Genomic DNA, 24,749 nt, shown 5'->3' on the forward strand with positions numbered 1-24,749 from the left:
GGCTGATCACAAGGGGACAACACAACATGTCTGAGTGAAACGGTGATACTCAGCCTCGCCAAAGGATGGAGGATGGTAGGCTTCTTCTCCTTACCTATGGGTGGCGCCACGTTGCGATCCCATTCTCATTGGGTATTTTAAGGTTATAAGCTTACCTTATGCAGAGCTAGGCGCTACGCTAGTAGAAGATCATGGATGGCGTTCCTCCTACTCGCTGATCTGGTAAAGTGGTACTACTTCATAGTACCTCCGTAAAGGCCCATGATTAAATTATGAAGTTGAATTTTTTAAGTCAAATCAATTTTAGCCTAGCCCTAAGTCAAATCGAACTCTGATCGCTTGCTTGCGTTTTTGACCTATATACAGGCACATATGTGCGGAGAGAGGCGCGCTAAGGCCTAATTAGGAAGGTGTATCGAGTGTGAAGGATTGATCCGTAATAATTGCCCACAAAAACAGAGAAAGGTATCGAAATACCGGAAAGAAATGGAGATAACATGCCATTAGTGGTGTGAATCCCACATTATCTCTTGCCGCAGTGAATCTTTCGAATAATGAAATAGCTGTCGGCAAGACATCGACGGTTTCATTCGTCCAAATATGTATCTCCGATATTCCTCCTGCAGAGGCCCAATTGGCTGTGATCGTCGCAGTAGATCCTCCTCTTTGACGTTATTGCAGTGATATACCATATCAATGCAGTGGGGATGACAGGCCAAGTTGAGTGGTGTTCTCCGCTTGCTGAGTGATGATTTGATGTGGAACCGTGGAGAGCATATGACGTGGGATCTTGGGAGCTGAGCCGTGTTCTTGACGATGGTGGCCTTTTGCCGCTTGTTTCTCCATGTTCTCCATAGTGTTCTCCGCATGTTCCCGCATTTGCCTATTGTAGTTCCTCCTCTTCTCCTTATGCAGTGGGGATGATAGGCTAGTTGCAGTGGTGTTCTCCGCTTGCTGAGTAATGATTTGATGTGGAACCGTGGAGGCATATGACGTGGGATCTTGGAGCTGAGCCGTGTTTTTGACGATGGTGGCCTTTTGCCGCTTGGTTTCTCCACTTTCTCCTAGTTTCTCCGCAGTGTTCTCCGCATTTGCCTATTGTAGTTCCTCCTCTTACTCCTTAATGCAGTGGGGATGATAGGTAGTTGAGTGGTGTTCTCGCTTGCTGAGTATGATTTGATGTGGAACCGTGGAGAGCATATGACGTGGGATCTTGGAGAGCTGAGCCGTGTTTTTGACGATGGTGGCCTTGTTGCCGCTTGGTTTCTCCGCAGTGTTCTCCATTTGCCTGTTGTAGTTCCTTCTCTTGCTCCTCCTCTTGTAGAGTATCAGACTGAGTGGCTAGCTGGTGGCTGACTGAGTGGTGCTGTATGACGTGGGATCTTGAGCTGAGCCGTTTCTTGACGATGGTGGCCTTGTTGCCGCTTGTTTCTCCGCATGTTCTCCGCATTTGCCTGTTGTAGTTCCTCTCTTGTCCTCCTCTTGTAGAGTATCAGACTGAGTGGCTAGCTGGTGGCTGCTGAGTGGATGACTGATATGACGTGGGATCTTGAAGCTGAGCCGTTTCTTGACGATGGTGGCCTTGTTGCCGCTTGTTTCTCCGCTGTTCCCGCATTTGCCTTTGTAGTTCCTTCTCTTGCTCCTCCTCTCTAGCAGGTAGCTGTTGGGCCCCGTTGCGGCCTCGATTGCCAGCAGTAGCGGATTCGCTGAGGGGTGGCCTGGGGGCGTTAGTAGGGGCTCTAAGAGGCGGGCAAAAGGGGTATACGTGCCTGAAGCGTTCAGTAACGTTTCCGCGAGGGGTACCGAGGATAAATATGTTCATATTGGTAAATTGGTAGAATGGTGGAGAATAATGGTTACACAAACAGGTGGAAGGATTATCCAGTCCCGGACGCGTTTCGTGTGACTATGTTTAAATGCTACTTCGCTCCACCAATAGTAAGCCAAAATTCATAATTTTTACAGCGTTAGAAGCGCAAGCGAGCTCTACAATTTGAGGAATTATGAGTAACTGTATGTATCGAAGCTGGTACTTCAAGTGTAAACTTCTACACACAAATTTTTGATGAGGGAGCTCGGGAGGGCTAGCGGGCTGACTCAGCCGGTCTAACTAAAGAGCGTAGTGACCCTGAATTGATGATTGGCTGCACTAAATTCAGGTTTTCAGCTCAGCCCTACCTTATTCTTTATATATATGTGCTGTCCAGTGAGTTTTTGATAGCGAGGACACCAATAATCCTTCCACTTGCCGAATATCGGTTAATCTATTTTCCTCGCTCTATAATAACCCTTCATGAAGAAGTGTATGACTTCGTCAAGTCAGACGTCTGGCCTCACGAAGCCGAAAAAGTTGGCGAATGACAGAGAAAATAAATCCTGATCCTGGACTTGACTTGCTGAGGTGGGGCTATGCTACTCGTACCAGAGCGATTCTGATACTCACTGAGCTTCTGTACCAGCATAGATATCTTGAGATGAGCGAACAGTACCACATGGTTCTGACTCGCCGCTAGACAATTAGTTCCTCATCAGTAACAGATTTCTTCTGTCAGTTTGGTCTGCCGCAAGCCAAAAACAACATGAACAGGACAAGCTGGTCCTTGAGGCAGAAGGGTCAGATCCAATTAGGCGATGAGAAGCAACCCGATGGTCCATCACGTATTATACCAGTCAAAAAGGAACATCTTGAAGATGGCATACTCCAGCTTTTGGCTTCAGCCGCAGACATGCAGCAAAGGCGAGATTTAGATTCAGCGCTCCAACTCTATGAAGCTGCTATGGAAAAAGTCAAATCTCATGGGCTCAATCGCAAACGTCTCTTTACTGGGACAAATAAAAAGCCTCCACCCTTGAACAGCCGGACTCCCTTGGAGTGGTCCCTGCATGTAGGGGACATGCCGTCTGCCATCTGCCTGCTTGGAGGCCCCAGTACTGCCCTCGCAGAGTTGGGTACGTCGGGAAGTCTCGATCAGGTTCGCCAAATCTTAGATGCTGGTGCAAGCATCGAGCAACGCATCGGATCATTTGGACAGACATTTATGCTGCAGGAAGCTTCCAAAGGAAACCTCAACGGTGTCAACTTAGCTCTTGAACGGGGGGCAAGTGTCCACTGTATGGATGACAACGGCGATACTCCACTGGCGTTAGCTCTGCGATGTCAGCATCCTCAGGCCAACTTGGTTGTTGCAGCCCTTTTAGCAGCCGGTGCCGATGTCAATGCCATCGACGGCAAAGGCCAACCTCTCTTTAAGGTGACTGTTGCTCATGGCCAGCTTGAGAACGTAGCGCAAATTATGAGCGCGCTGAATCCCGTCACTGTGGAGCATAGTCAAATCATGCGGAATTGGGCTGCGAGTCTTCCAGTCCATGGCGATAAATGGAGTACTCGCGACTGCTCAGTGTTGCGCTTCTTGTTAGGCCATGGCCTCGATCCCAACTTGCGTCTTGGACCAAACAAGACATCTACTATGCTCGACGTTGCTGTTCAACGACAGGCAGCTGGCAGCGAACGCCTAGCGGCTCAACTCTTGAAAGCTGGCGCGAAGCCAAATATAGAGGCAGCCTTGCATGGTAGCACTCCGAAGATGCTCGAACTCATTCTGCAGAATGTTGGCTCTTTGAGAGAAACAAGCCAGCAGCCGATCATCGCATGGATAGCAAGTTTACATGCTTACCCTCAGCAGTGGACTAAGCGTGATGGCGAAGTCCTCAACTTACTATTAGACTTTGGCTTAGATCCCAACATTCGTCGTCCTGCATTTCCGCATCCTCCACTCGTCGTCTGCGCCGCTAGCTATGGCGACATTGACTTTCTACAACGACTGATCAAAAACGGCGCTGATCTCGGCGCCACCGATGACAACTCGGACACCGCGATTATCGTTGCAGCAAAACAGAAAAACAAGCACATCTACGACGCCTTGAAAGCAGCTGGGGTCAGCGACAGATACTTTTTATTCGGACTTGGAAGTGTGTGGACGTACTATGCTAGCTCTTAATGCAAGATCCAGAGCTTGATGGCAATATTTAGGTCAAGTACTTACACAGTGGAAGAATCTTGTCTTGATGCCTGAGAAACCCCTCGGGCGAACTCCCCAGCGACCCTCCATCGTGAATTCCTAATAGGAGCAACCAACTAAACAACCTCAAATACCCGCCGACGAAAACCTCGGAACAGGTCTTTTTCTCTACGATAATGCTCACATTCACTATCTTATGGTGCAGTTTCAAAAGCACGACCAGGTAAAGGGACTTCTTTACCTCCGAACCAGCAGTTTGAAACCAAGGCGGATTGAACATGGCCACAACATACTATGAAAAGACTACAAATTGTTTAGCCAACAACGAGACTCAATTGAAGGAATTCATTCAGGCGAAGGTCAGTGATTCTTGTGCTGTAAATGGCAACTGGCTCAATGCGTCGATTCGGCATGGGCATGGCATCTCCGGCGCATGGAAGTTGACATCAGAGTACATCTCACTTTTAGTTCTAGACAAAGAATGGGAGTACCATAAACTCACCAATCTGAAAGCCGACGTCTACCCCCAAGTGGTATAGTTCAAGCCGCCCACTTGGGAAAGCACTTTCTCCAGCGTCCGGGCAAGAGACGAACGTAACGTCGTGCTCTGGGACCTGCACGACAATAAAACTGTCCCTGCTAAAGATATTTACGAAGCGCTGGTGCCGGCCGGGTGCGCAATCGAGTTGTTGCAGGTTGACGTCAAATGTCTGGGCCCAAAGACAGCTCCGATTCATGAAGGCGAGCCAACAGCTGGACCCAGCAACACCGACCCGCGCTCTGGAGACTCAGGGGAAGACACACCAAGGCAACTCCGTGTCGTGGAAAGAGACTCAGGGGAAGATACACCAAGACAGCCCAGTGTTGTGGAAGGAGAACTGAAGTTGGAGCAGCCGACGAAGGGGACCCGCCCGTTCGTGCCGACTCATGTAGAGAGTGGCGGCGGTGATATGGAGCAGATCTGCTGATGTGGTGGACATCCAAAACATAGCGGCATGCCTCTAGCGATGGTGAGAGTTTCTGCTCCTCTGTCATACCTGTGACTTAGCATGAACATTGAGCACAGAGATGAGTCCACTCATATCGGTTTGCAGGATACTGCTCATATCGAAGGCTTCGGTCTTCTCGAAAATAGTGCAGAGCCTGGCTTATGCTCTCCTTCTCGCTTCGAGAAAAGCATTTGCCTCCTTCAGTCGCTGATTCTCTTCAGCAGATGGGGTCGGTTTTTCCTTCTCGTTGCGGTCATGTCCTGTTCTTATTTGGCACCACATATCCATATAATTGAGAGGCGAGACGAGATTTTCCTTGTTGCCTCGGACAGCAAATACTCACGCTATAAGTAAGTAGTCATTAAAATCACACCCAATAGACAAGGATCGGAGTCTTAGTGTAATAAAATAACTACTCTCTTCCAGTTGCAATCACTCCAAGTATTCCCAACTAATTTCTTTCGAAGGGTAGGATTGACCTGAAAGTTACTCTTTCCTGGATATGACCTATGGTTTTGCTCCCAACAATGATCTCGGAGCCCTGGGTTGGTCCAGATGGTACTCTTTCCTGGATATGATCCCTCGAATAGCTCCTAACTAGATTGATCTCGTAGCCCTTGATTTGATCAAAGAAATGCTCTCACAAAAGTGGAATCTTTTTGCATCTCTCGAGTTAACCCTGCCATCTCGGCGTCTTCAGACATCCCCACTTCCTTTCTTCTCCTCCCTCTTCCACCGCTCCATGCTGACCTCATACGCCCCGCTCCCTTTCCACGCACTCAAAACCAACCCCACGATATCCTTCACTCCCTTCCCATGCTTCACAACCGCGAAAATCGTCGGTCCCCCATCCCTCATCCTCCCAGCATCCCTCTCCATAACCTTCATATCCGCCCCCACCGCCTCCGCCAAATCAACCTTGTTCACAACCAACAGGTCACTCCCCGTGATCCCCGGCCCCCCCTTCCTCGGCACCTTATCCCCCCCCGCCACGTCAATGACATAGATGATGAAATCCGCCAACTCCCGGCTGTAATTCGCCGCCAGATTGTCGCCCCCGCTCTCAATCAGCAGCAGATCCGTGGCGAACCGGCCGTGCAGGGCCTGCAGCGCGTGCAGGTTCGCGCTGATGTCTTCGCGCACGGCGGCGTGGGGGCAGCCGCCGGTCTCGATGGCCTGGATGCGCGCGGCCGGGAGGGCGGCGTGCCGGGTGAGGAACTCGGCGTCCTCGCGCGTGAAGATGTCGTTGGTGACGGCGGCGATGCTGTAGGGGTCGCGCAGGGCGAGGCAGAGGGCGAGCATGAGCGCGGTTTTGCCGGATCCGACGGGGCTTTTGCGGGGGAGGGCGTCCATGTCAGCAGGCGTGGATTTTTTCTCTCCAACTCGTGCTCCGTGCGATGGTGGCTGCAGGGGAGGATGTCTGTGTGGGTGAAGGCGTGGCGTGAGAGCTTACCCACCGATTCCCACCGTGAAGGCTCGCTCGCTCCAATCTCGCCCGGATATTATCGGCATCGCTCGCTGTGTGTAGGAGCCGGGGCCGTCGAGTATCTCGTGTGAGTGGCCGTGTTCGGCGGCGTTGAATTCGTGGGAGTGAGAGTGGGGATGGGGAGGTAGGCCATCATGGCTATGGGTCTCTTCTGCTGTAGCCATCGTGTTGGCTGTCAGTCGCGATGGCGAGGCCTGTCGTGATCGATAATGGGGGCGGAGGGATGTTGAAGCGGGGCTTTTGGGCAGAGGCCGGAGATAGGAGATAAAAAGACACGGATTTGCAGAGCAGGATCTTGCCCATGGTATTACGATTGAATCTGCCTCTCAAGATGACTTGTCCAAGCTATACCTAACCCAACGTACAATGATGTCCAATAGAGAAGAATAAACCCTTTCAAGCTGACCACATACTGCGCTTCTCTCCGTGATCCTCTTGATCCGCACAGATATTGTCCATTTCGCCTCCCCACCCAGTCCAACCTGGACCTAATTCATAACATTCCTCATCAGGTACCATAGCTCTGAAGCCATGCCCAGCAGCCCTGAAGCGCCAATTGTTCTGCGTTGGATGTTGCTGCCGCCATGCCCTCAATATCCAGAATCTCTCTTCATAGTCTTCAACCGTTGTTTCGATGCATTTCCGACGCCGGACTGGACCATAATCGTCCGCTACTAGGGCATACCCGCATGTTGACAAGTGATCATATCGAGGGAGAATTTTGCCGGACCATTCACACTGGCAAGGAGCCTCGCCGTTGTGCCATCTTGTATTGACTTTGTAATCGCTGAACTCTGCCTCGAATTGTAACTTCAGGGATCGCTCGGTACGTTTGGACCATTCGCCTCGAGATCGCAAAAGTTCACGCAACAGGCGGTAAAGATAACCCAAGACGTAGTGGTTCCAGCTGTCGAGAAACGCGACGTTGAGTAGGCGCTCAACGCGTCGGTCCATTTCTGGCCACTTTGGATCTTGCTTTGGCCAGCACAAGGTCTCGGAGCGATTCGAAGCTGAGTCGAATAGCGTATAATGACCGTAGGTAAGCGCGCAATAGAGCATTTGACGATGCAGAGCGGCATTTTTCGATCCATGCCTCTGTTTGATCGCTGGATACATTCGGGCAAATTTGCTCGGCGCGGTAGTATGGTCAATCACGCGTTGTAGGAGTCCTTCCCATGTGCCACACTCCTCCCAATGTCCTTCGATGTCTTCCAATTGATGCTGTAAGGAACAATAGCGCACAATGCTCTTGGGCCCACAGCCCAGACAGACGACAGCGGAATGGTGGTAGTCCGAAATCGTGGCATCGCAGTCGGGCTTGCGGCATTCTAGGAGATCTCTGTCATGGCGCCAGATCTCGTAGCCAGCTGCTTCGCTGGCCTGATATTCGACCAATTTCTCCCGGACAAGAAAATCGGGGTGAGACTTGTGGGATCGGACATCATCCCAACACTGCTCGTGAGGCACAATGTGGACAGCACTTCCATCATTTTCGATTATTGGCTCATCATTCTCCGTTCTCTCGTGGGAGATGACGACTGAAGCTAGGACAGAATGACCAAACTTCTCCATTCGCAACAAGGGTTGAGTACAGATATATGTCTTTGGCCTTCTCCAGAGCCATGTTCCTGCTTCTTCCAAAGTTTCGTCAACCTTTGTATCAATGGCATAAGCCCACAATAGGCCTTGGACTCCGCTTCCATTGTTGTCTATCGATTTTGTTGTTAGAGAGAAGGGTATCGGCTTGTCTGCGGTAGTGATCAGATCCTCACAACAAACAATGTCGCCTGGGGAAAATATGACGTCTATTGCGATCTGTTCTAGATTTAGGACTTCCTGTGCTGTATGAGCTCTGGGTTCCTTGTGTTCTTTCGAAGCGGACTCTGGAGAGGTACGGTCCTTCTGTGACAATTCCTTGGCGATCAAAATTTGCTCTGGTGTGGTTTCTCCGTTATCTAGATTGAGCGACCGAGTCGCTGGCACTTGGCTTAGGTCACACTCTTCACGTCGAGGCCTTCTCCGCTCGGAAGAATCTTCAGTAGTAATCGATTTCTTTGCGGATTTCTTGCGGGGAGGTCGCTGCGTTGGGTAGGCGCTCACAGTGCAAATGGCTTCATGCCTGGTTCGCTTGTTACGAATTTGCTTCCCGCCTTGATTGTTCTTGGATGAGGACGCTTTCCCTCCCTTCGAGGACGTTATCGCAGCAGCAGGCTCTGCGGGCAGGGTTTTCTTCAGAGCCGACGTATCTTCCGGTACGCTGTTCTCTCCAAGAGTAGAATGTTCGATGAACATCACCCCATCAATACCATTCTCCGGGTTGGATACCACCCGCTTGTGCTTCAATACTGACCCAAGACCTTGGATTTCATCTGCATATACAAGTGGCTTTGGCCGCTGCGGGGCAGTTGGAAAGGGTCTTTCTGTGAGCTGAAAGGCCTTATTATCTGTCACCGGAGGCTCCTTTGACATTACAACGTCCTCAATGCGGGGCTTACGTGACGTCAAGTAGACAAGAAGGCCGGCAAGGATCTTGCCAGCGTTGACCATTTTAGCCGTAGCTTCAGCAGTCTTGATGTCAATCTCAGTCAGGCTGATATTTTGGTCTTTGATGAGACTGGCATGCTGTATGGTTTCGGATGTTCGCTTGTCTTCGGCAGTACGATTTGACCGGTTGTCGCTCTGTATCTGGGGCCGTGTGAAGGGCAAGTGTGGTAGGTGGCTTCCCTGACATGTTGTAAGGATGACATCCAAGCTGGCGATCAATCAGGCTTCATCATCATAGACTTACAGGTGGCTTGCTGAAGAAAATCTTTGCAAGTGGAACAAGGGTCTTTGCGTACTGGTCCTGTTTCCGTCAGATCAGTCAAAAGAGCGTAAGGTTACGTACTGACCGGATCTTTAACTTTGATATTCCTGACAGATGCCAAGTGTTGACAAGTGTTGTTTGACGCGTTTATCTCAAACTCAATGTGGAAGGGGATCGCGCTTGGCTTCCAGTGTACAACACAATCTGTATCCGCGTAAAGCCCCTTCTTGTTCGCCTGGCGTCGAAAAGCACTGGCCACAGCATACTTTATCAAAGCTGGCCTCGTGTGCGCTATTGCGTTGCGTGCTGGGGCGTTGAGTGGTTGGATGACACCCTTGTCTCCATGGAAAGAATATACGGGTAATCTAGACAACGGGTTGCCTTCGCCTTGACTCTGGCGAGCTCCGGCATTGTTTTGTTCGTTCTCAGCGATAATAAGTATTGTTGGTCCTATTACACTGTTGTGTCAGACGCAGGCAAGTTTTACTGCGAAAGACGTCAGTGGTAGTGAAACTTACTCCTGTGATCGTCTGCGCCATCCTCAGCGTCCATTACATTGCCCATTCCGCGCTAGATCTTTCATCTGTAGAAGCATATAGACTGAGCGAGTCGGCTGTAATGGTAATGAGATTAAAGCTGTGATGGCGTTGACACAACAATCGGGTTGTCGCTGGGAGACGTGCGCTACTCCGGCAGGTTTCTGTTTACATTTCCCGGTTGACACCTGCCCGTCACTTTGGCTGACATCATAGCGTAGAAGTCTCATAGATTCCACAAGCTTCCATTTCCCAGGACGTTTGTCTGGTGCTGCAGGGACCCGGCAAGACACTCAATCACATACCAGAAGGTTTCCATGTTATGAACTATCACGGCTCTCTGAATCAATATCTCTTCTCTTGGACAGTTGAATCACCTGTTGAGTCTCACTCATCTTTGCTTTCAGCGAGTTCCGAGGGCCACGGTTGAGGCGATGTCTAGATTGATGTACACTGAATTCTAGAGCCATCCGCAGTAATGGGTAAGCTTGCTAAGAAATTCGTTTGACTTGGTCCTCATGAGTGCTTTTAAGGTTTCATCAAAGACAGAGGCGTCATGCGAGCTCAGTACAGCGCCAAGCATCTGGTACCTCAGAACATTGGCCAGATTATCCCGAATAAAATCAATTGATTGGGTCAGGGATCCAGCAAGCAAGGCAAGGGTGGAGGGTACTACAGTAGAAGATAGCATGCAATAAGCCTTAAGTTCTGTTCTGTTCAGCGGTCAATTGCCCGCCAACGCTAGGCGGCTACCGTTTGAGGTGGAGTCTTTGGTATGCAGCTCAAGGCTGATGTAAGCTCACTACATTGCATGAAGTGCGTCCTCAATGGGTCCCCACCCACATGCTACCCCTCGTGCTCTCCTGCATCGATTGTAAAGTATCAAGTTTCTACCAGCTCGTGCGTGCTACTCAAGTCCAACGTGTTTGTGATGCAGCGAGCCATTGAACAAGGATTCATATTGAAGCCACCCAAAGGCCATTGTTAAGCATGTCTCCTACTCATGGCACCAGTGCTGCCCACCGAGTCAAATCGAGCATGGTGCAGAATGCGCTCACCCTCCTCATTGCTGGTATGTGACATTTTCGGGGCTTCTGTTTCCACGTGTTCACATTTTCTCAGGCCATGAAACAACTTCCGGCATGTCCAGCTTTCTGTTTATCATGCTTCTGAAGAAGCCCCGTGCCCTCAAAGCGGCTCAGAACGAAGTCGACAAAGTCATCGGTACCGGTCCCATAACCATAGATCACCTGAACAAGCCCCCTTACATCGCCGCGTGCATGCGAGAGACGCTCCAGCTCTGGCCCACAGCCCTGGAATCCGCCTCGAGCCAGTGAGCAGCAAAGATGAGGACTTTCCCATGTATATTGGCCAAAATCGGTACAAGATTCGGGAGGGGGACGCCTTGAACACCAATCTCGTCAAGAATCATCGAGATCCAGGGGTCTATGTGGTGAATGCGGAAAGTGTTAAGCCAGAAAGGATGTTGGATGAGGCGTTTCAGAAGCTGCCGCCGAGATCGTAGAAGGTTCGCTACCCTAACAATGAGACGTTCTTTTGCTAGTCAACTTGCTCTGCTAACAATTTCGGCCCTTTGGCAATGGTATGCGTGTCCTGCATCGGAAGGGCTTTTGCCTAGCAGGAAGGTCAAATTGTTATTGCGATGATACTGCAGAACTTTGACCTTCGAGACTCTGGCCCTACGTATGTCAAACCGATTGGCTTCTCGTTCCACGCGACTCTGCGTGATCGTCTTTACCCGGTTGAACTGGCAGGACGTCTTTGGGGTTATAAAGAGCCACATAAGCATGATGTGAAAGATAAGAAGGTCAATGGAGTAAAATTGGCATTTAAGCCTCGATATTCACGAACTCCCGTACTGAAAACCTTCGCTAGGATTCCGAGACTGAGAAAAATCCACTGCAGATATTGTACGGCTCGGATGCCGGAACGTTTGAGTCACTGGCGCAAAGTCTAGCAAGCACTGCGGCCGGCACCGCCTATGCTCCATAAGTCATTTGTCTTGACGAAGCCACCGGAAAGGTCACGAAAGGCTATCATAACCCCGAGCTACGAAAGAGCGCCACCGGACAACGCAGTCCATTTTGTTGAATGGTTAGGAAGTCTTGAGGGAAACGAGCTCAAAGGAGTAAGGTATGCGGTCTTCGGGTGTGGAAACCATGATTGGTCTACACAAAGGCGCCACTCGAATTGCCGAGAAAGGCTTATCAGACGTTGCAGGTAACCACGTCTTCCGATGACTTCGATCGCTGGCGAGAAGATTCCCTCCGGCCCGGCATCGATATGGCATTCGACCACCAAAATGACATAACAGCGCAAAGCGACGGTCTGGATGTCGAGTTTCGTGACAGTTACCGAGTCAGCGACCTTCGTCAAGACGTCTCCGAGGCCATTGTCAAATCCACCAAGCCCCTCACCGGACCTGGGGTACCCGAGAAACGGCATTTAGAATTGCAACTACCAAGCAGCATGACCTACAACCAATGAACCCAAGCACACTCGTCATATCAATCATGGCGCGCTTTGGTCTGGCTTGGGACTCTAGCCTAGAAGTATGAGAAGGTCAACATGCCGCTCTAGCTCAAGGTCGTGCCCTTACGTCTTTAACCTGCTCTCATCGTACGTTGAATTCAACCAGCCCATTACGCAGAAAAAGCTTGCAATTCTGGCAACTTGCACCGCTGACGAAAGCACCCAGCGGACTATTCTATCCCTCACACTCGAAGAAATTAGCAACAAAAGGGTCAGCATTTTCGACCAGCTGGCTAAGCATCAGCAGCACCATCTGCCGTCCCCAACTTACCTTAACTTCCTCCGACCAAATAGTGCATCTATTCATCGCCACTGCAGTCCCTCACACCTGCGCCCTAACATACAGCGTTCTCACCTCACCTTCACTCTCCAACCTTTCACACCGATACCTCGGCACCGCATCAACATACCTTTCTGAACTATCTCCAGTCGCCAAGTTCTACGTTACCGTGCGCCCAAGTCATCAGGCCTTCCATGCACCCCTCGATGTCGAAAAATCCCTCTCATCATGATCTGCGCAGGCACTGGCCTCGCCCCCGTCTGCGCCTTTGCTCAACAGTATGTGGAACACATCTCCGCTGACCGCACCGTTGCTCCAACGCTGTTATTCATCGGCTGTCGCCACTTGGAAAAAGACGCTATTTCCCTGGACCAGTTCAATGAATGGAAAGAGAAACGTGCGGTGCAGGTCAAAAGGGCAGCTACTAGATCGCCGGAGGAGAGCGAGGGCTGCAAGTATGTGCAGCACTTGCTGTGGGAGGAGCGAGAGAGTGTCAGGGGGCTGTGGAGTAAAGGGGCGGGAACATATGTTTGTGGAAATGGAAGGATGGCGGAAGAAGTGGATTGGGTGTTGGTGAAAATTTGGGTGGAGAAGACGAGGAAGAGCGAGGAGGACGCGAGGGAATGATTGAGAGGGATTAGGAATGAGAGGTTTGCTAGTGATGGTTTTGTTCAGGGTGTGGGTGTTGATTGTGCTCTTACATATCAGGATGATGACTTAGGAGTCAAGATTGCAAGTGAGAGGCAGGAACGTGTAGAACATACGGGAAAACAGCACCTTATCATTCGCTAGCTAGTGATCTTTGCGGGAAAACCAACTTCAAGTGGAGCATTGTAGGCAGGGATGCTGGGAGCAGGGCAGATTCTGTGGTCACCATCCTGAAACATCCCATCATATGTTGTAGACTTTGCCAATTCGGACAGTCGCTTTGATTGAACGCATAAAGAGAGATGAATTGGATGGAAAATACGTAGTTTGAGAGTGGCAGTGTTCAAAGTTAACGACTGTGTGAGTCATTTTAATTTTGCTTGATGAGAAATGTACTGCAGGCCAACATTTGAGCGCAAGGAGGATAAAGATGAGATGAAAGCAGACACGAAGTTCAAGGGTGACGGCGATGATCAAAACTTCCAGTGTTGTTGAAGATGGGCATCACTCCTCAGACGCTAACGGCGACAGGCGCGTTCCGATACCCGCGTCGCGTCTTAACGTACTTGCCATTCTTGCAATAGCCACTATCATCTGCTACCTCAGTTAAACATTCGCGATACTGAAGCTAGTGGGTATACACGCTTTTCCTAGTATTTTACCTCAGCCCTTACTTCAGACGCGATACCACTATTCAGAAAGGATCCCTTTATACGCTAGCGTGCTTAACTCTTACTTAAATCTTATTAACGACTTAAAGCCGTAGCTGAGGATACCCGTTCCAGTATATCGATAGCGTATCGATAGAAGCGGAATCTTGCTATCTATGGTAACACCGTAATCCTCGTAATAGATATATTTATATATAAGAGCGATACCGTAGCCTCTTATTTATTATTTTAAACGCTTTTCTTAATTATTAGCGTTAAAAGCTATAACTATATTAAGACGAATTAGTATAGTTCTTAAAAGAGAAATAGAATATTAAGGTTTATAAGTTTATTATTTATAGGACTCTAAAATAGGCTAGAATTATATATAAGAAGAATTAAAGGATTGATTCTTAAAGTAATATACTTCGTATTATATAGTAAACGTTTATGAGTTAGATTAAGGCGAAGTAGTTAATCTTTATCGACGAGTTATTATTTAAGTTATAAACGATATAGCGATTTATAGCTTATACTTCTATCGATAATTCTACTTAATATTATAATAATATAAGACGAGGTAATACTTTTAGTATTCTATCTATATATACTACTACTAGCTATCTATTCTATATTAAAATTAAGAAGAGCTATTATAGTAAGAAAGATATTTTTAACTAGCTAATTAATCGATTACTACTTCTTTATAATAAGTATTTTAAGAAGCGTAGTATTATTATTCTAGATAACGTTAGCGTTTATATCGATTCTTATATTATTAAAACTATATAGATTAAAGACTATCTTATTAAGTATCTTCCTTTATACTCGCCTAACTATAATTCTATCGAATTAATATTTAGCGTTCTTAAGGCGTGGATATAACGTTATTTTAAGCCTTTCGATACGTCTTTTAAAACGACTTTAAAGAATTTCTAAAGTATATAATTAATATTAATAATTATAATAGATTTATAATAGAGTATTTTAAGTATAGTACTATAGACTATATATTTAACGATAAAATTAAGATATTTAAATAAGATTTAAAGTATTTAATTATAGAGATCGCGGAGTAATTACGATAAAATACTATATAATATTAATTAAATCCCTTACTTTATCTCTATCTTTATTTTAATTATTCTAGAGTATAAATATATTAATAAATTTCTCTTTATAAGGCCTTAAAGACTAATAGATCTTCTTTTAAATCTCGAAGAAGATTATATGATAGATCTTTACTTATTATATATTTATAGATATCGATAAACGCGTTAAATAGAGCTTTTTATATTATCTATATTCTATATCTACTATTTAATAAACGCCTAAATCTAATAGATCTAGAGCTTCCTCGCCGCTTTATTTATATTCTTCTTCTTTTACTACTAAAAGCGCTTAATAATATTCTCCTTCTTAGTGCGCGCACCGATAGAACTTAACTGTTACGAAGGCGGTATTTTTATTCGCGAAATCTCTATAATAGTAGAAGAAGAAGAAGGAGAAGAAGGAGGAGGAGAGGTATTAATTGACTGCTGCTGTGAATAGCTATTAAAATATTAAGGCGGCATAAAAGGATATATAGGCGGAGGAGGAGGCTAATAAGAAGAAAGCTAATAAGGGAAGGCTAATAGAATTACTATAAGTATAACGACTAACTTTCTTTACTAGCTATACTCGCTATAGACTTTATACTCTTTAATAAATCGAGCTCTATTTACTATTCTATTATAGCCTTTATTTACTTTATTAAAATTATCTTCTTCTTCTTCTAACTATTATTATTAACGCTAAAGTTTATATTTATAAAGATCTTATATATAAATAAAGAAGGCTAATATTAAGTAATCTAATCGTCTTAAATAGTAATAGTTTATCTCTCTCTTATTATAGCGTTTATCTTATAATACTTATTATTCTTATCGATTTAGTAGATACTCTTATATTTATAGCTCGTAGCCTAATATTTTTATTTAATAATTAATTACTCTAGATAATTATTAAGAGTCTTCTATCGATCGCGAATAATAGTATACTAATCTTTAAGATTACTAATTCTTATTTAACGATAAAAAGAAGATTATATAAGCCTATCTACGATCTAAATATCTCTTCTAAGATCGATGTAATTAATATAGATAAGCTCTATATCGAGAATATACTTAAGACGCTTCTATTACTCGACTATAGTAATAAATTTAACTCGCTATTTTTACTATTCGATAGATATAATATTTAAAATAAAGTTTTAATAAGTTCTCTTAAAGTAAGTAGATTTCGCTTATTCTTGAATCTTACTAAGATTACTAATATCGTATTATTCTATAGCTATATTAAGATCGATATTTAAGATATAAATATCGAAGCTTTCTTTAACGTATAGGTCTTTAATCTTATTAAATTACTTAATAGGCGTTTGCGATCTATTTTACACCCTCAGCACGGCCCTTATAGAGTACTTATAAAGTTTATTTCTTATATCCTTATCCCTCTTTATTATCGTAAGAATTTAAGACGAATAAGACTCTCTAAGCTTTATCTTATTTAGAAGCTCTTTAATTATTATTCTAGCACCTCTTTATATAACTACTTATTCTTTCTTCTCGCAATAAACGATAGTAGTATAAATCTCTTACTTATAGCGGACGGCAGTAGCCTATTCTTTAAGCTTCTTCTCACGTCGTAAAGTCTCTACCTCGGCCTTCAGACGAGTTATATACTCCTCCTACTCTTTATAATGTATAATCTCCTCCTTTTCACGACGTTTAATAGCCTCTTTCTACTTCTTTAAAACTACTTTATTAGCTATAGCTTTAATCTTTATCTAAATAACTCGGATTTTCTCTTATTTCTTCTTCTGCTAGGCTATAATAGTAATAGTATCGCTTTACTTATTCGCGAAAGAGACCCGCTTAAAGAAAGGGCGACGACGAGATCTAGAGGGTCTCTGATCATTAATGGCCGTCTTGGCCGTCTAACGAGAATTAACGATATTCCGAGGTATTGCAATACCACCGTAAAAATATGGAGTGGGCTGGTATAAGAGTGGCAAGTACGTTCTCTACAATTTTCTATGAATGGCGCTAACAAAAGTCGGGCGGGCTTCGCTTTGCCACTTTTTTTAATTTCAATTCATAATTGGCACTTGTTTGCGGCCGGCGATTTTGGTTTTCGTCCAATCGTCAGGTTCTCGGTCTACTCTCTAGAGGCATCTCACTTTTACTTACACGAATATTCTGAGCTCTACGCAAGTTTGGTAATTTTTACCTTTACATTCCATCATACTCCATTCATCTTGCCCCACACCAGTACTCAGTTCTTCAGCATGAAGCCCTGCAATCTGCATAGGTGACCGGCTCTGTTTTGATACTCTCATCTCTTCACAGCTTTCAGCGTCCTAGTCACTCGTAACTATGTCGGAACCGCCAAATATCTCACAAATCCTGGCGGCCTTAGGTGAGCTTTCTGGGCGCTTTGACATGCTACTACCCTTTAGGTCTGACAGCAAATATAACAGCAGCACAACGCCCTGGAGGAACTCCGACCCAATCGCAACCTCCGCCTCAGCATCCTCCGCTTCATCAAGCTCCTCCACAACAGCATCCTCCTCAAGCTTACCCTCCGCCGTACCCTCCAGCAGGTCCTCCACCAGGCGCTCCACCAGGAGCAACCCCATATGCGCTTCCGAAACCAAGCAATTCAGGCAGCATCGATATAAGCAATGTCAAACCTGTCCATTCAGGCTCGGTTAGTCTAGCAGATGCTGTCACCAGAGCGCGTAGTATCGCCGCAGAAAAAGGGGGTTCCCAAACTGGTCTGCGCGGTGGTGACAGTGAGTTTACAATCTCCTCCTCTCTTCAAGATGGATTTGATATGGCGTGCCCAGGAGGCTAACAGAGGCTTTTCTTTTCTAGCACCAAACCGTGACAACGATCCTCGATTAGCCGGACGCTACTATAGACCCTCGCGATCGCGTTCAAGATCTCCAGGCCGTATACCACGAGATGGCTTTCGAGACGGCCATAACCCGTACCGTGACGAGCGTCGCGATGAACCACGACGACAGATAGCTCTGCAATACGGACGTGAGAGATCATTTTCTCCGGGCTTCGGCGGCCCAACTCCGGCCTCTCGATTTAGTCCACCCCCAGGACGAAACTTCGGTGGACCTAGCCGCGCAGGTGATGAAGGTGTGGAGACAATTCCTATAGAATCGAATCTAGTCGGTCTTATTATTGGCCGTCAGGGAGAGAACTTGAGACGTGTGGAGGCAGATACTTCGACCAGAGTACAATTCATCACTGGCCCCGAGGAAAGCGGGCCAATGCGCCAATGTAAGATTACTGGCAGCCGTGCGGCGCGAGAAAATGCAAAGGTCGAGATATTCCGCATCATTGAAGAAAATGGCAATGGTCCTTCAGCAAGTGGCAGAGCACCTCCGCCCCCGGATCGCAACATGAACGTGGGAGGAAGCATGCCAAAGGTCGCAGGAGCGCAGCAGCCCGCGCTCCGGCCTGGAGAAGATACCTCGCAGATCATGGTACCCAATCGCACTGTCGGCCTAATCATAGGAAGGGGAGGAGAGACTATTCGCGATTTGCAAGAGCGAAGCACATGCCATGTCAATATCGTGGGAGAGGAAAAGAGCGTAAACGGTCTGCGCCCAGTGAATCTCATTGGTACGCCACAAGCAGCAGCTATGGCCAAGGAGCTCATAATGGAGATTGTAGAGAGTGATACAAAGAGTCTGGCTGCAAAAGGTGGGGATCCTCGTGACCGAGCTGGACCTGCATTTGGTGGAGGAGAAGGCGAGAAGATCAACGATAGAATCTCCGTGCCATCGGAGGCGGTTGGCATGATTATTGGCAAAGGTGCGTATCGTATACCTTACAGGACATCTGCGACCGCTAACCGTTTTCTGTAGGGGGCGAAACGATCAAGGACATGCAAAATACGACGGGCTGCAAGATTAACGTCTCCCCAGCCGCTGGACAAGACTTCGAACGCGAGATCGGGCTCGTGGGCTCGCGAGACTCCATCGAGCGAGCGAAGAACGCCATCATGGAGAAAGTCCACGCAGTGGTAAGCCTCTTCATCCTCCTTACCTTTCTATAACCCAGTCACTCCTCTGATTCTTTCCCACAGCAAGAGAAGAATGGCGGCCGCGGTCGACCCCCAGATTACCAAAACCAATACAACAACGACCCACACTTCTCCCAACCCCAGCAGCAGTATCAGCAGCCGTATGGTAACCAACAAAGCCCCCAGCAGCAACAACAAGCCGGCGGCCCTGGTGGAGGAGCGGATCCCTATGCAGCGTATGGCGGCTATGAGAACTATGTCGCTCTGTGGTATTCTAGCTATCAAGCCCAGAATCAAGGCCAGCAAAACCCCCAAGCTCAAGGTCCTCCAGGCTCGTGACGTGATGCGTGATATCGACATGCGTGACACGTACGAAATTCGAAACATGCGTGAACAATGAATGCTTGATGACTATGACGAAACGTGATACACCACCCGGCAGCATACGTTTACATACATTTATTCATTGACGTGAAAGCTCGAGGTTACGTTTTCACTGGATTTGGCCCTGGCATATCAAGACTCGAGACGGCGATGTGCCTCTCTTCTCAAAAGATGCGCGACCAACTTTTTCGGGGTCATCCGTGGCGCTGCTGAACCGTGGCAACGGGGGCGTGGTTACCGTTGCGCGAGGCTTTTCATGTTGACGAAACGCCATGTCTGCGAGCCGGGCCATCAGATAGAACTCTTCCTGATTATAGGAATTTGGCTGGGAAAATATGGCTTCTCTTGTGTAGCTATCACACCACTTCGGAGCCTTTCCTCGTACATAACCCACACCCATATAGAGATTTCATCCAAGAAGTGATTGCATATTAAACCTTTAGTCCATTCTTGTTGCGTATAGATACAGAATCAAGGCGAAGATATCCAATGAGGATTCTCGCCGTAGCATATCTATATCCAGGCGCTGCTACTAGCTGCTAGACGATCTCGCCCTGTCCACCCGAAAAAGATACCTCGCTCCTGTCATAACCCCATTACTCCGTTAAGCCAACCCAGAAGCAAGGCATGACTTCCTCTCCGCCACCTCTCATGAACGCCGTCGCTGAATCGTGAAGATAAGCCTCCCCTAGTACCCGTATCCTGCCTTGTCCCCATCGGTCTGCCCCAGTCTCGCTCTCTCTGCGTCATCCATTCTTCTGCCGTTTGCCTCTGACGTTCGGACTGGCTTTCACTTTCGCGCCTAGTTGCCCTCCACTTCCACCAACGCCGTTGACCTCCGTCACCTCTTCTCCCATCTCACCCTTGCCCTGCGCACCACTAGGTCGCCTCCTCTTTCCCGTAACATTGGGACTCGCAGTCGCACTCCCACCAGCGGGCGTACCGGCATTGCTCGGATTGGTACCCTGATGAGAGGCTTGATGAGCCATTCCGACACTGGTGGGACCTCCCATCGAGTTTTGGAGTGCGAGATTTTGCATGGAGGGGGTAGGATGGTTGGAAAGAGTGGCGGGAGAGGCGGTGGGATTCGTATTAATTTGGCCAGGAAGAGAGAGGTGAGCGGCTTGGGCGGGGGACAGGAAGTGAGCAGGTTGTTGCAACTGGGGATTCAAATTGTGTTGTTGCTGGCCTGGGTGGTGGAGTTGAGGGTTGAATTGCGCATGTTGATTTTGTTGTTGTAGTTGGTGTTGGTGCTGCTGCTGCTGCTGCTGCTGCTGCTGGTGTTGTTGTTGTTGTTGTTGTTGTTGTTGCAGCAGCTGCTGCTGCTGGTGTTGTTGTTGGTGTTGTTGGTGTTGTTGGGCGGAGATGTTTGTGCAGTATTGGGCAAGGGCGTCAGAGGCGGAGAGGTGGTCGTGGTGTTGAGCGAAGGAGAAGAGGTTGGCCATGATTGAAAGGGTTTCTGCCAACTGATAGGGTGGTTTGGTGAGTCTAGAGCGCGATAGTAGGAGCTCTGGCAGTCACTTACTTCGAGATATGTTTGGGCACCTTTAGTCATGCCGTATTCTGTCACCATTGACGATGGTACTGGCCTTGGCGCTGGCTGGTCTTGAGCGTGCTGTTGCTTTTGCCGTTGTAGCTGAGCTCGTTTTCCAGAAGCCTTGCTGGTGTTGGGGGACTGCTTGATATCTGGAGACTCTGCAGCGCTTTGAAGTAGCTGCTGCCGAGGCACGTATTCGTTGTGCTCAAGCGTGATCAGTTCTAGAAGGTCGATTTTCCAATTCTGGTCAAATTGACACCTGAGATTACCCTGGAAAACAAGCTATGCTAGGTCAGTCATGCATTCAAAAAAAGCTGTGATAGAACATTAAGATACCTGATGGCCGTTTGTGAACCAGTACACGAAGCTTGACTTGGGGCTTTCGACAGAATGGCCTACACCAGGCAGATTCTTCTCGATAGCATTTGAAAATGTCATCTGTATATTTGTAATCCCACTGTTGAAATACGCCCAGTAGTATCTTGGCAAACTCGGCGTTGATAGCTCGAATTGCTTGCCTTCTTTAGTTTCTGATGACCATAATGATTGCCTGAGCACACCCTTTTGAGAGAAGAAGCTGTCTACGAACGAGTGCCAGTATGCAAGATCATTGGCCTGCTTGCGGGTCTGCATTTGGGTTTGGTGAGTTTCATCCAGTCGTCCATTCAGCTGAGACCTTGGGCTAGGGCTTTCGGAACTTTGGCTGAGATGATCGGCAAAACTGAGAAGCTTCAGGATACCACTCGTGCTCATGTGGTTCGTACGATTCTGGCCCATGGCTGCAGCTGCAGCTTGAGCAGCTTGTTGTTGTTGTTGTTGTTGTTGTTGTTGCTGCTGATGCATCTGGGCTTGATGCTGCGCTTGCTGCTGCTGGGCATGTTGCTGTTGAGCTTGCTGCTGCTGTTGCGGATTAGGCGTGTGCTGTTGACTTTGTTGATTCTGCTGTTGCTGCTGCTGCAACTGTTGTTGTTGTTGGGCAGCTTGCTGTTGTTGTTGAGCAGCTTGCTGTTGCTGTTGCGCAGCTTGCTGTTGTTGAGCAGCTTGCTGTTGCTGTTGAGCTTGCTGTTGTTGCTGAGCTTGCTGTTGCTGCTCCCGTTGCTGCTGAGCAGCCTGGTTTTGGGCAGCTTGGGTTTGTTGTTGTTGTTGTTGTTGCTGTTGCTGTTGCTGCTGCTGCTGCTGCTGCTGTTGTTGTTGCTGCTGCTGTTGCGTCTGTTGCGTCTGTTGCTGCTGTTGCTGCTGTTGCTGCTGTTGCTGTTGCTGTTGTTGCTGCTGTTGCGTCTGCTGCTGTTGCTGTTGTTGCTGCTGCTGTTGCGCCGCATGTTGTGCTTGTCGCTGCATTTGAATGTGCTGCTGCTGTTGTTGTGCCGCCGCCGCAGCAGCAGCAGGGTCAGGCCCAGTTGGTGCCTGAGGCTGAACGGTCATTTGCGGCTGCGGAGCTTGTTGGCCTTGCGTAGTTGCCGCTTGATTGGCTTGCTGTAAAGCGAGTTGTTGCATTTGTGCCTGTTGGTGCTGCTGAGCTTGTTGCTGAGCTTGTTGCTGGGCATTCTGCTGGGCGTTCTGCTGCTGCTGATGCTGTTGAGCTGCAGCTTGTTGCTGCGCGTTGTGTTGGGCTTGGGCTTGAGCTTGAGCCTGAGCTTGAGCTTGAGCTTGAGCTTGAGCCTGAGCCTGAGCCTGAGCCTGAGCTTGCAACTGAGCCTGTTGTGCTTGGTGTGCCCGCATTTGTGCGTTCTGGTGAGTTTGCTGCTGGGCTTGTTGTAGGTGGGCAGGTAGCGGCACGCCGCGCATGGCGGCGGCATTGTTCTGAAGGAACTGCTGCTGGTTCATGGCCTGATTGCCATTATTGGGAACCATTCCATTTTGCTGCTGTTGCTGCATCAACATCCGATGCTGTAGAATACGCTGTTGTTGTTGGGCCTGTTGCTGCGAGGCTTGCTGTTGAGCTGCAGCCTGGGCTTGTGCTTGTGCATGATGCTGTGCGGCGAGTTGTGGATTGTTGGCTACTGAGAATAATCTGTCAGCGAAAAGAAATAAGTCGTTGTCGTATGAAGCTGACAATTACATGTAGCGGAACAAGGTGGGAACTTGAGTAGTTTAGATAGATTGTATCTGGAGAATGATCCTGGAGAATGATCCTTAGACTGATGCGAAGCTTGGGCGGAGATATGCATGCTGATTGAACATCGAGCAAACAGCACCACGAGCGCAGTTGGGGTTGCTCAAGCGGTGATGATCATCCAAGGCCGAGGTAAAAATCGTACAATCATGACGGAAAAGGAACCTGTAACTTACAGAGTTGCATGTGCTGCTGCTGCTGCTGCTGTTGCTGCTGTTGCTGCTGCTGCTGCTGCGCATACATCTGTCCTTGGTGTGGATTCAAGTGAGACAATGCGTGCTGGCTTGGTCCAACCCCAGATACACTTGGCGGTCCGCCACCCTGCATCATTCCGCCCATCATAGGTCCCGCCTGGCTGACTTGAGGCCCTCCCGGCCCTGTGATACCTGGATGTATTTGCTGCCCCATCGAGACTCCAGGCTGTTGTCCTCCGGGTACACCTTGATTCGAAGGGTGTCCATGGGCCATTGGCTGTCCGCCATGAGCAACGCCAGGGTGGCCGCCCATGCCAGGGTGTGGAGTAAATGATGGTGCCATGGCCATTTGTGCCATAGTGGGAAGGGAACGAGGGTGCAGGTTTGTGATACTTGAAGGATATGTCGGAAGGCGTTTGCCTCAGGCGAGACCGGGCAACTGGTGGAAGCCTCTCACACAGTCACGGTCTGGACAGGACAAGGGTTTGTCGGTTGGATTTGTATGACTTCCTTCGCAAGACGTGACGATCTCTTATGATTATGCTCCAGTAAGGCCTTAGTGTGTCTCTTGTTTCCTTCCCGCGAATGGGAATCCTAGAGCTTTCTTGAAGATCGCCGTGAGTGTGTCAACATGATGACTCGGTCAGCCGGAAATTCATAAGGTCGCCGGCGCGTCCACTGCGCTGGAAATGTGTTATTGCAAACGAGGCGCAGGTATGAAAGGTTGCCGCAGTCGAGCTCGAGGCGGCAGGTGACTGGTTGGATGGTTGAATGTTACAGTGCAGCTCGCAAAGGCCCAAACGTCTCGCCCCACCAGCCTCGCTTCAATCTCCGATTCTGTCACACTTTCAGTTGACCTCTTCGTCTCTTTCGCGGTCTGTCCGAGTCACGCTCTCTGATTGCGACAGAATGGCGGGATTACGCTCAGATTTCCACCAATGAGCGTTTGATTTTCCAGAAAAGCGAGGGTAAAGAGGGCAAGAAAAGTCAGCCAAAGCGAAATTCAAGGTATCACGACCAGTCAAAAGGACTCCGAGTCGTCAGCAGTGACTCCAAATAGTGCACCTGCTTCCTCATCGAGGCTCGAGCTCATCTCTTCGGGCACTGGCCATTGGCCAAGAACTATCCACTAAGCTCTTCTGGTACTAGTCTGCCACTAATGCGCTAGATAGCAAAATAATATCAGAGCCGGGCACCTCCACGAAACTTCTTTCTGTCCAACCCACATTATTGCTCGAATCATTTATTTCCTTGTTTGATCCTATGGATATGTCTTCCTGCTTGAGGTATGTTATCATGAGAACTCTTTACGCTTCCTTACATACTACACATGTTGGAACGATGACAACAATATAAAAGTCTTCTTTTCCCACCTGAGTCGACCTTGAAGAGACCAATCTGTCGGATGCCCTTCGCCGGGCGTCTGCTACTTGCCAGTATATTTGTCTGACCATCAAGCATTCACATCC

At 48.1% G+C, this 24,749-nt stretch overlaps 12 protein-coding genes across 12 annotated transcripts; 7 read left to right on the plus strand and 5 right to left on the minus strand.

Moving 5' to 3' along the window:
• Positions 1-693: 693 nt before the first annotated feature.
• HO173_001323 (uncharacterized protein) lies at positions 694-1,284 on the minus strand (the record flags this gene model as incomplete). The annotated part of the gene is made up of 2 exons (XM_037303263.1): positions 694-1,095; positions 1,189-1,284. 2 exons carry the CDS (start codon positions 1,282-1,284, stop codon positions 694-696), a joined length of 498 nt encoding a protein of 165 aa, XP_037169910.1.
• A 57-nt stretch (positions 1,285-1,341) lies between these two features.
• On the minus strand, positions 1,342-1,822 carry HO173_001324 (uncharacterized protein; the record flags this gene model as incomplete). Its single annotated transcript, XM_037303264.1, has 2 exons — positions 1,342-1,718; positions 1,804-1,822. The coding sequence occupies 2 exons, from the start codon at positions 1,820-1,822 to the stop codon at positions 1,342-1,344; spliced, it is 396 nt and encodes a 131-aa protein (XP_037169911.1).
• Positions 1,823-2,579: 757 nt separating this feature from the next.
• HO173_001325 (uncharacterized protein) lies at positions 2,580-3,998 on the plus strand (the record flags this gene model as incomplete). Its single annotated transcript, XM_037303265.1, has 1 exon — positions 2,580-3,998. The coding sequence occupies one exon, from the start codon at positions 2,580-2,582 to the stop codon at positions 3,996-3,998; it is 1,419 nt and encodes a 472-aa protein (XP_037169912.1).
• Positions 3,999-4,297: 299 nt separating this feature from the next.
• Positions 4,298-4,558, plus strand: HO173_001326 (uncharacterized protein; the record flags this gene model as incomplete). The annotated part of the gene is made up of 1 exon (XM_037303266.1): positions 4,298-4,558. One exon carries the CDS (start codon positions 4,298-4,300, stop codon positions 4,556-4,558), a length of 261 nt encoding a protein of 86 aa, XP_037169913.1.
• A 1,146-nt stretch (positions 4,559-5,704) lies between these two features.
• HO173_001327 (uncharacterized protein) lies at positions 5,705-6,361 on the minus strand (the record flags this gene model as incomplete). Its single annotated transcript, XM_037303267.1, has 1 exon — positions 5,705-6,361. The coding sequence occupies one exon, from the start codon at positions 6,359-6,361 to the stop codon at positions 5,705-5,707; it is 657 nt and encodes a 218-aa protein (XP_037169914.1).
• A 529-nt stretch (positions 6,362-6,890) lies between these two features.
• On the minus strand, positions 6,891-9,864 carry HO173_001328 (uncharacterized protein; the record flags this gene model as incomplete). The annotated part of the gene is made up of 4 exons (XM_037303268.1): positions 6,891-9,218; positions 9,283-9,339; positions 9,386-9,750; positions 9,819-9,864. The coding sequence occupies 4 exons, from the start codon at positions 9,862-9,864 to the stop codon at positions 6,891-6,893; spliced, it is 2,796 nt and encodes a 931-aa protein (XP_037169915.1).
• Positions 9,865-10,826: 962 nt separating this feature from the next.
• HO173_001329 (uncharacterized protein) lies at positions 10,827-11,173 on the plus strand (the record flags this gene model as incomplete). Its single annotated transcript, XM_037303269.1, has 2 exons — positions 10,827-10,908; positions 10,959-11,173. 2 exons carry the CDS (start codon positions 10,827-10,829, stop codon positions 11,171-11,173), a joined length of 297 nt encoding a protein of 98 aa, XP_037169916.1.
• A 23-nt stretch (positions 11,174-11,196) lies between these two features.
• HO173_001330 (uncharacterized protein) lies at positions 11,197-11,361 on the plus strand (the record flags this gene model as incomplete). Its single annotated transcript, XM_037303270.1, has 1 exon — positions 11,197-11,361. The coding sequence occupies one exon, from the start codon at positions 11,197-11,199 to the stop codon at positions 11,359-11,361; it is 165 nt and encodes a 54-aa protein (XP_037169917.1).
• Positions 11,362-12,140: 779 nt separating this feature from the next.
• On the plus strand, positions 12,141-12,344 carry HO173_001331 (uncharacterized protein; the record flags this gene model as incomplete). The annotated part of the gene is made up of 1 exon (XM_037303271.1): positions 12,141-12,344. One exon carries the CDS (start codon positions 12,141-12,143, stop codon positions 12,342-12,344), a length of 204 nt encoding a protein of 67 aa, XP_037169918.1.
• Positions 12,345-12,897: 553 nt separating this feature from the next.
• HO173_001332 (uncharacterized protein) lies at positions 12,898-13,296 on the plus strand (the record flags this gene model as incomplete). The annotated part of the gene is made up of 1 exon (XM_037303272.1): positions 12,898-13,296. One exon carries the CDS (start codon positions 12,898-12,900, stop codon positions 13,294-13,296), a length of 399 nt encoding a protein of 132 aa, XP_037169919.1.
• Positions 13,297-17,383: 4,087 nt separating this feature from the next.
• On the plus strand, positions 17,384-19,391 carry HO173_001333 (uncharacterized protein; the record flags this gene model as incomplete). The annotated part of the gene is made up of 5 exons (XM_037303273.1): positions 17,384-17,426; positions 17,488-17,802; positions 17,885-18,841; positions 18,895-19,052; positions 19,116-19,391. The coding sequence occupies 5 exons, from the start codon at positions 17,384-17,386 to the stop codon at positions 19,389-19,391; spliced, it is 1,749 nt and encodes a 582-aa protein (XP_037169920.1).
• A 791-nt stretch (positions 19,392-20,182) lies between these two features.
• Positions 20,183-23,638, minus strand: HO173_001334 (uncharacterized protein; the record flags this gene model as incomplete). The annotated part of the gene is made up of 4 exons (XM_037303274.1): positions 20,183-20,902; positions 20,962-21,255; positions 21,310-22,973; positions 23,263-23,638. 4 exons carry the CDS (start codon positions 23,636-23,638, stop codon positions 20,183-20,185), a joined length of 3,054 nt encoding a protein of 1,017 aa, XP_037169921.1.
• Between the last annotated feature and the right edge of the window lie 1,111 nt (positions 23,639-24,749).

Source organism: Letharia columbiana (assembly GCF_014066305.1).
Source record: "Letharia columbiana isolate WasteWater2 chromosome Unknown Sc0000002_s0, whole genome shotgun sequence".
Taxonomy (NCBI): domain Eukaryota; kingdom Fungi; phylum Ascomycota; class Lecanoromycetes; order Lecanorales; family Parmeliaceae; genus Letharia; species Letharia columbiana.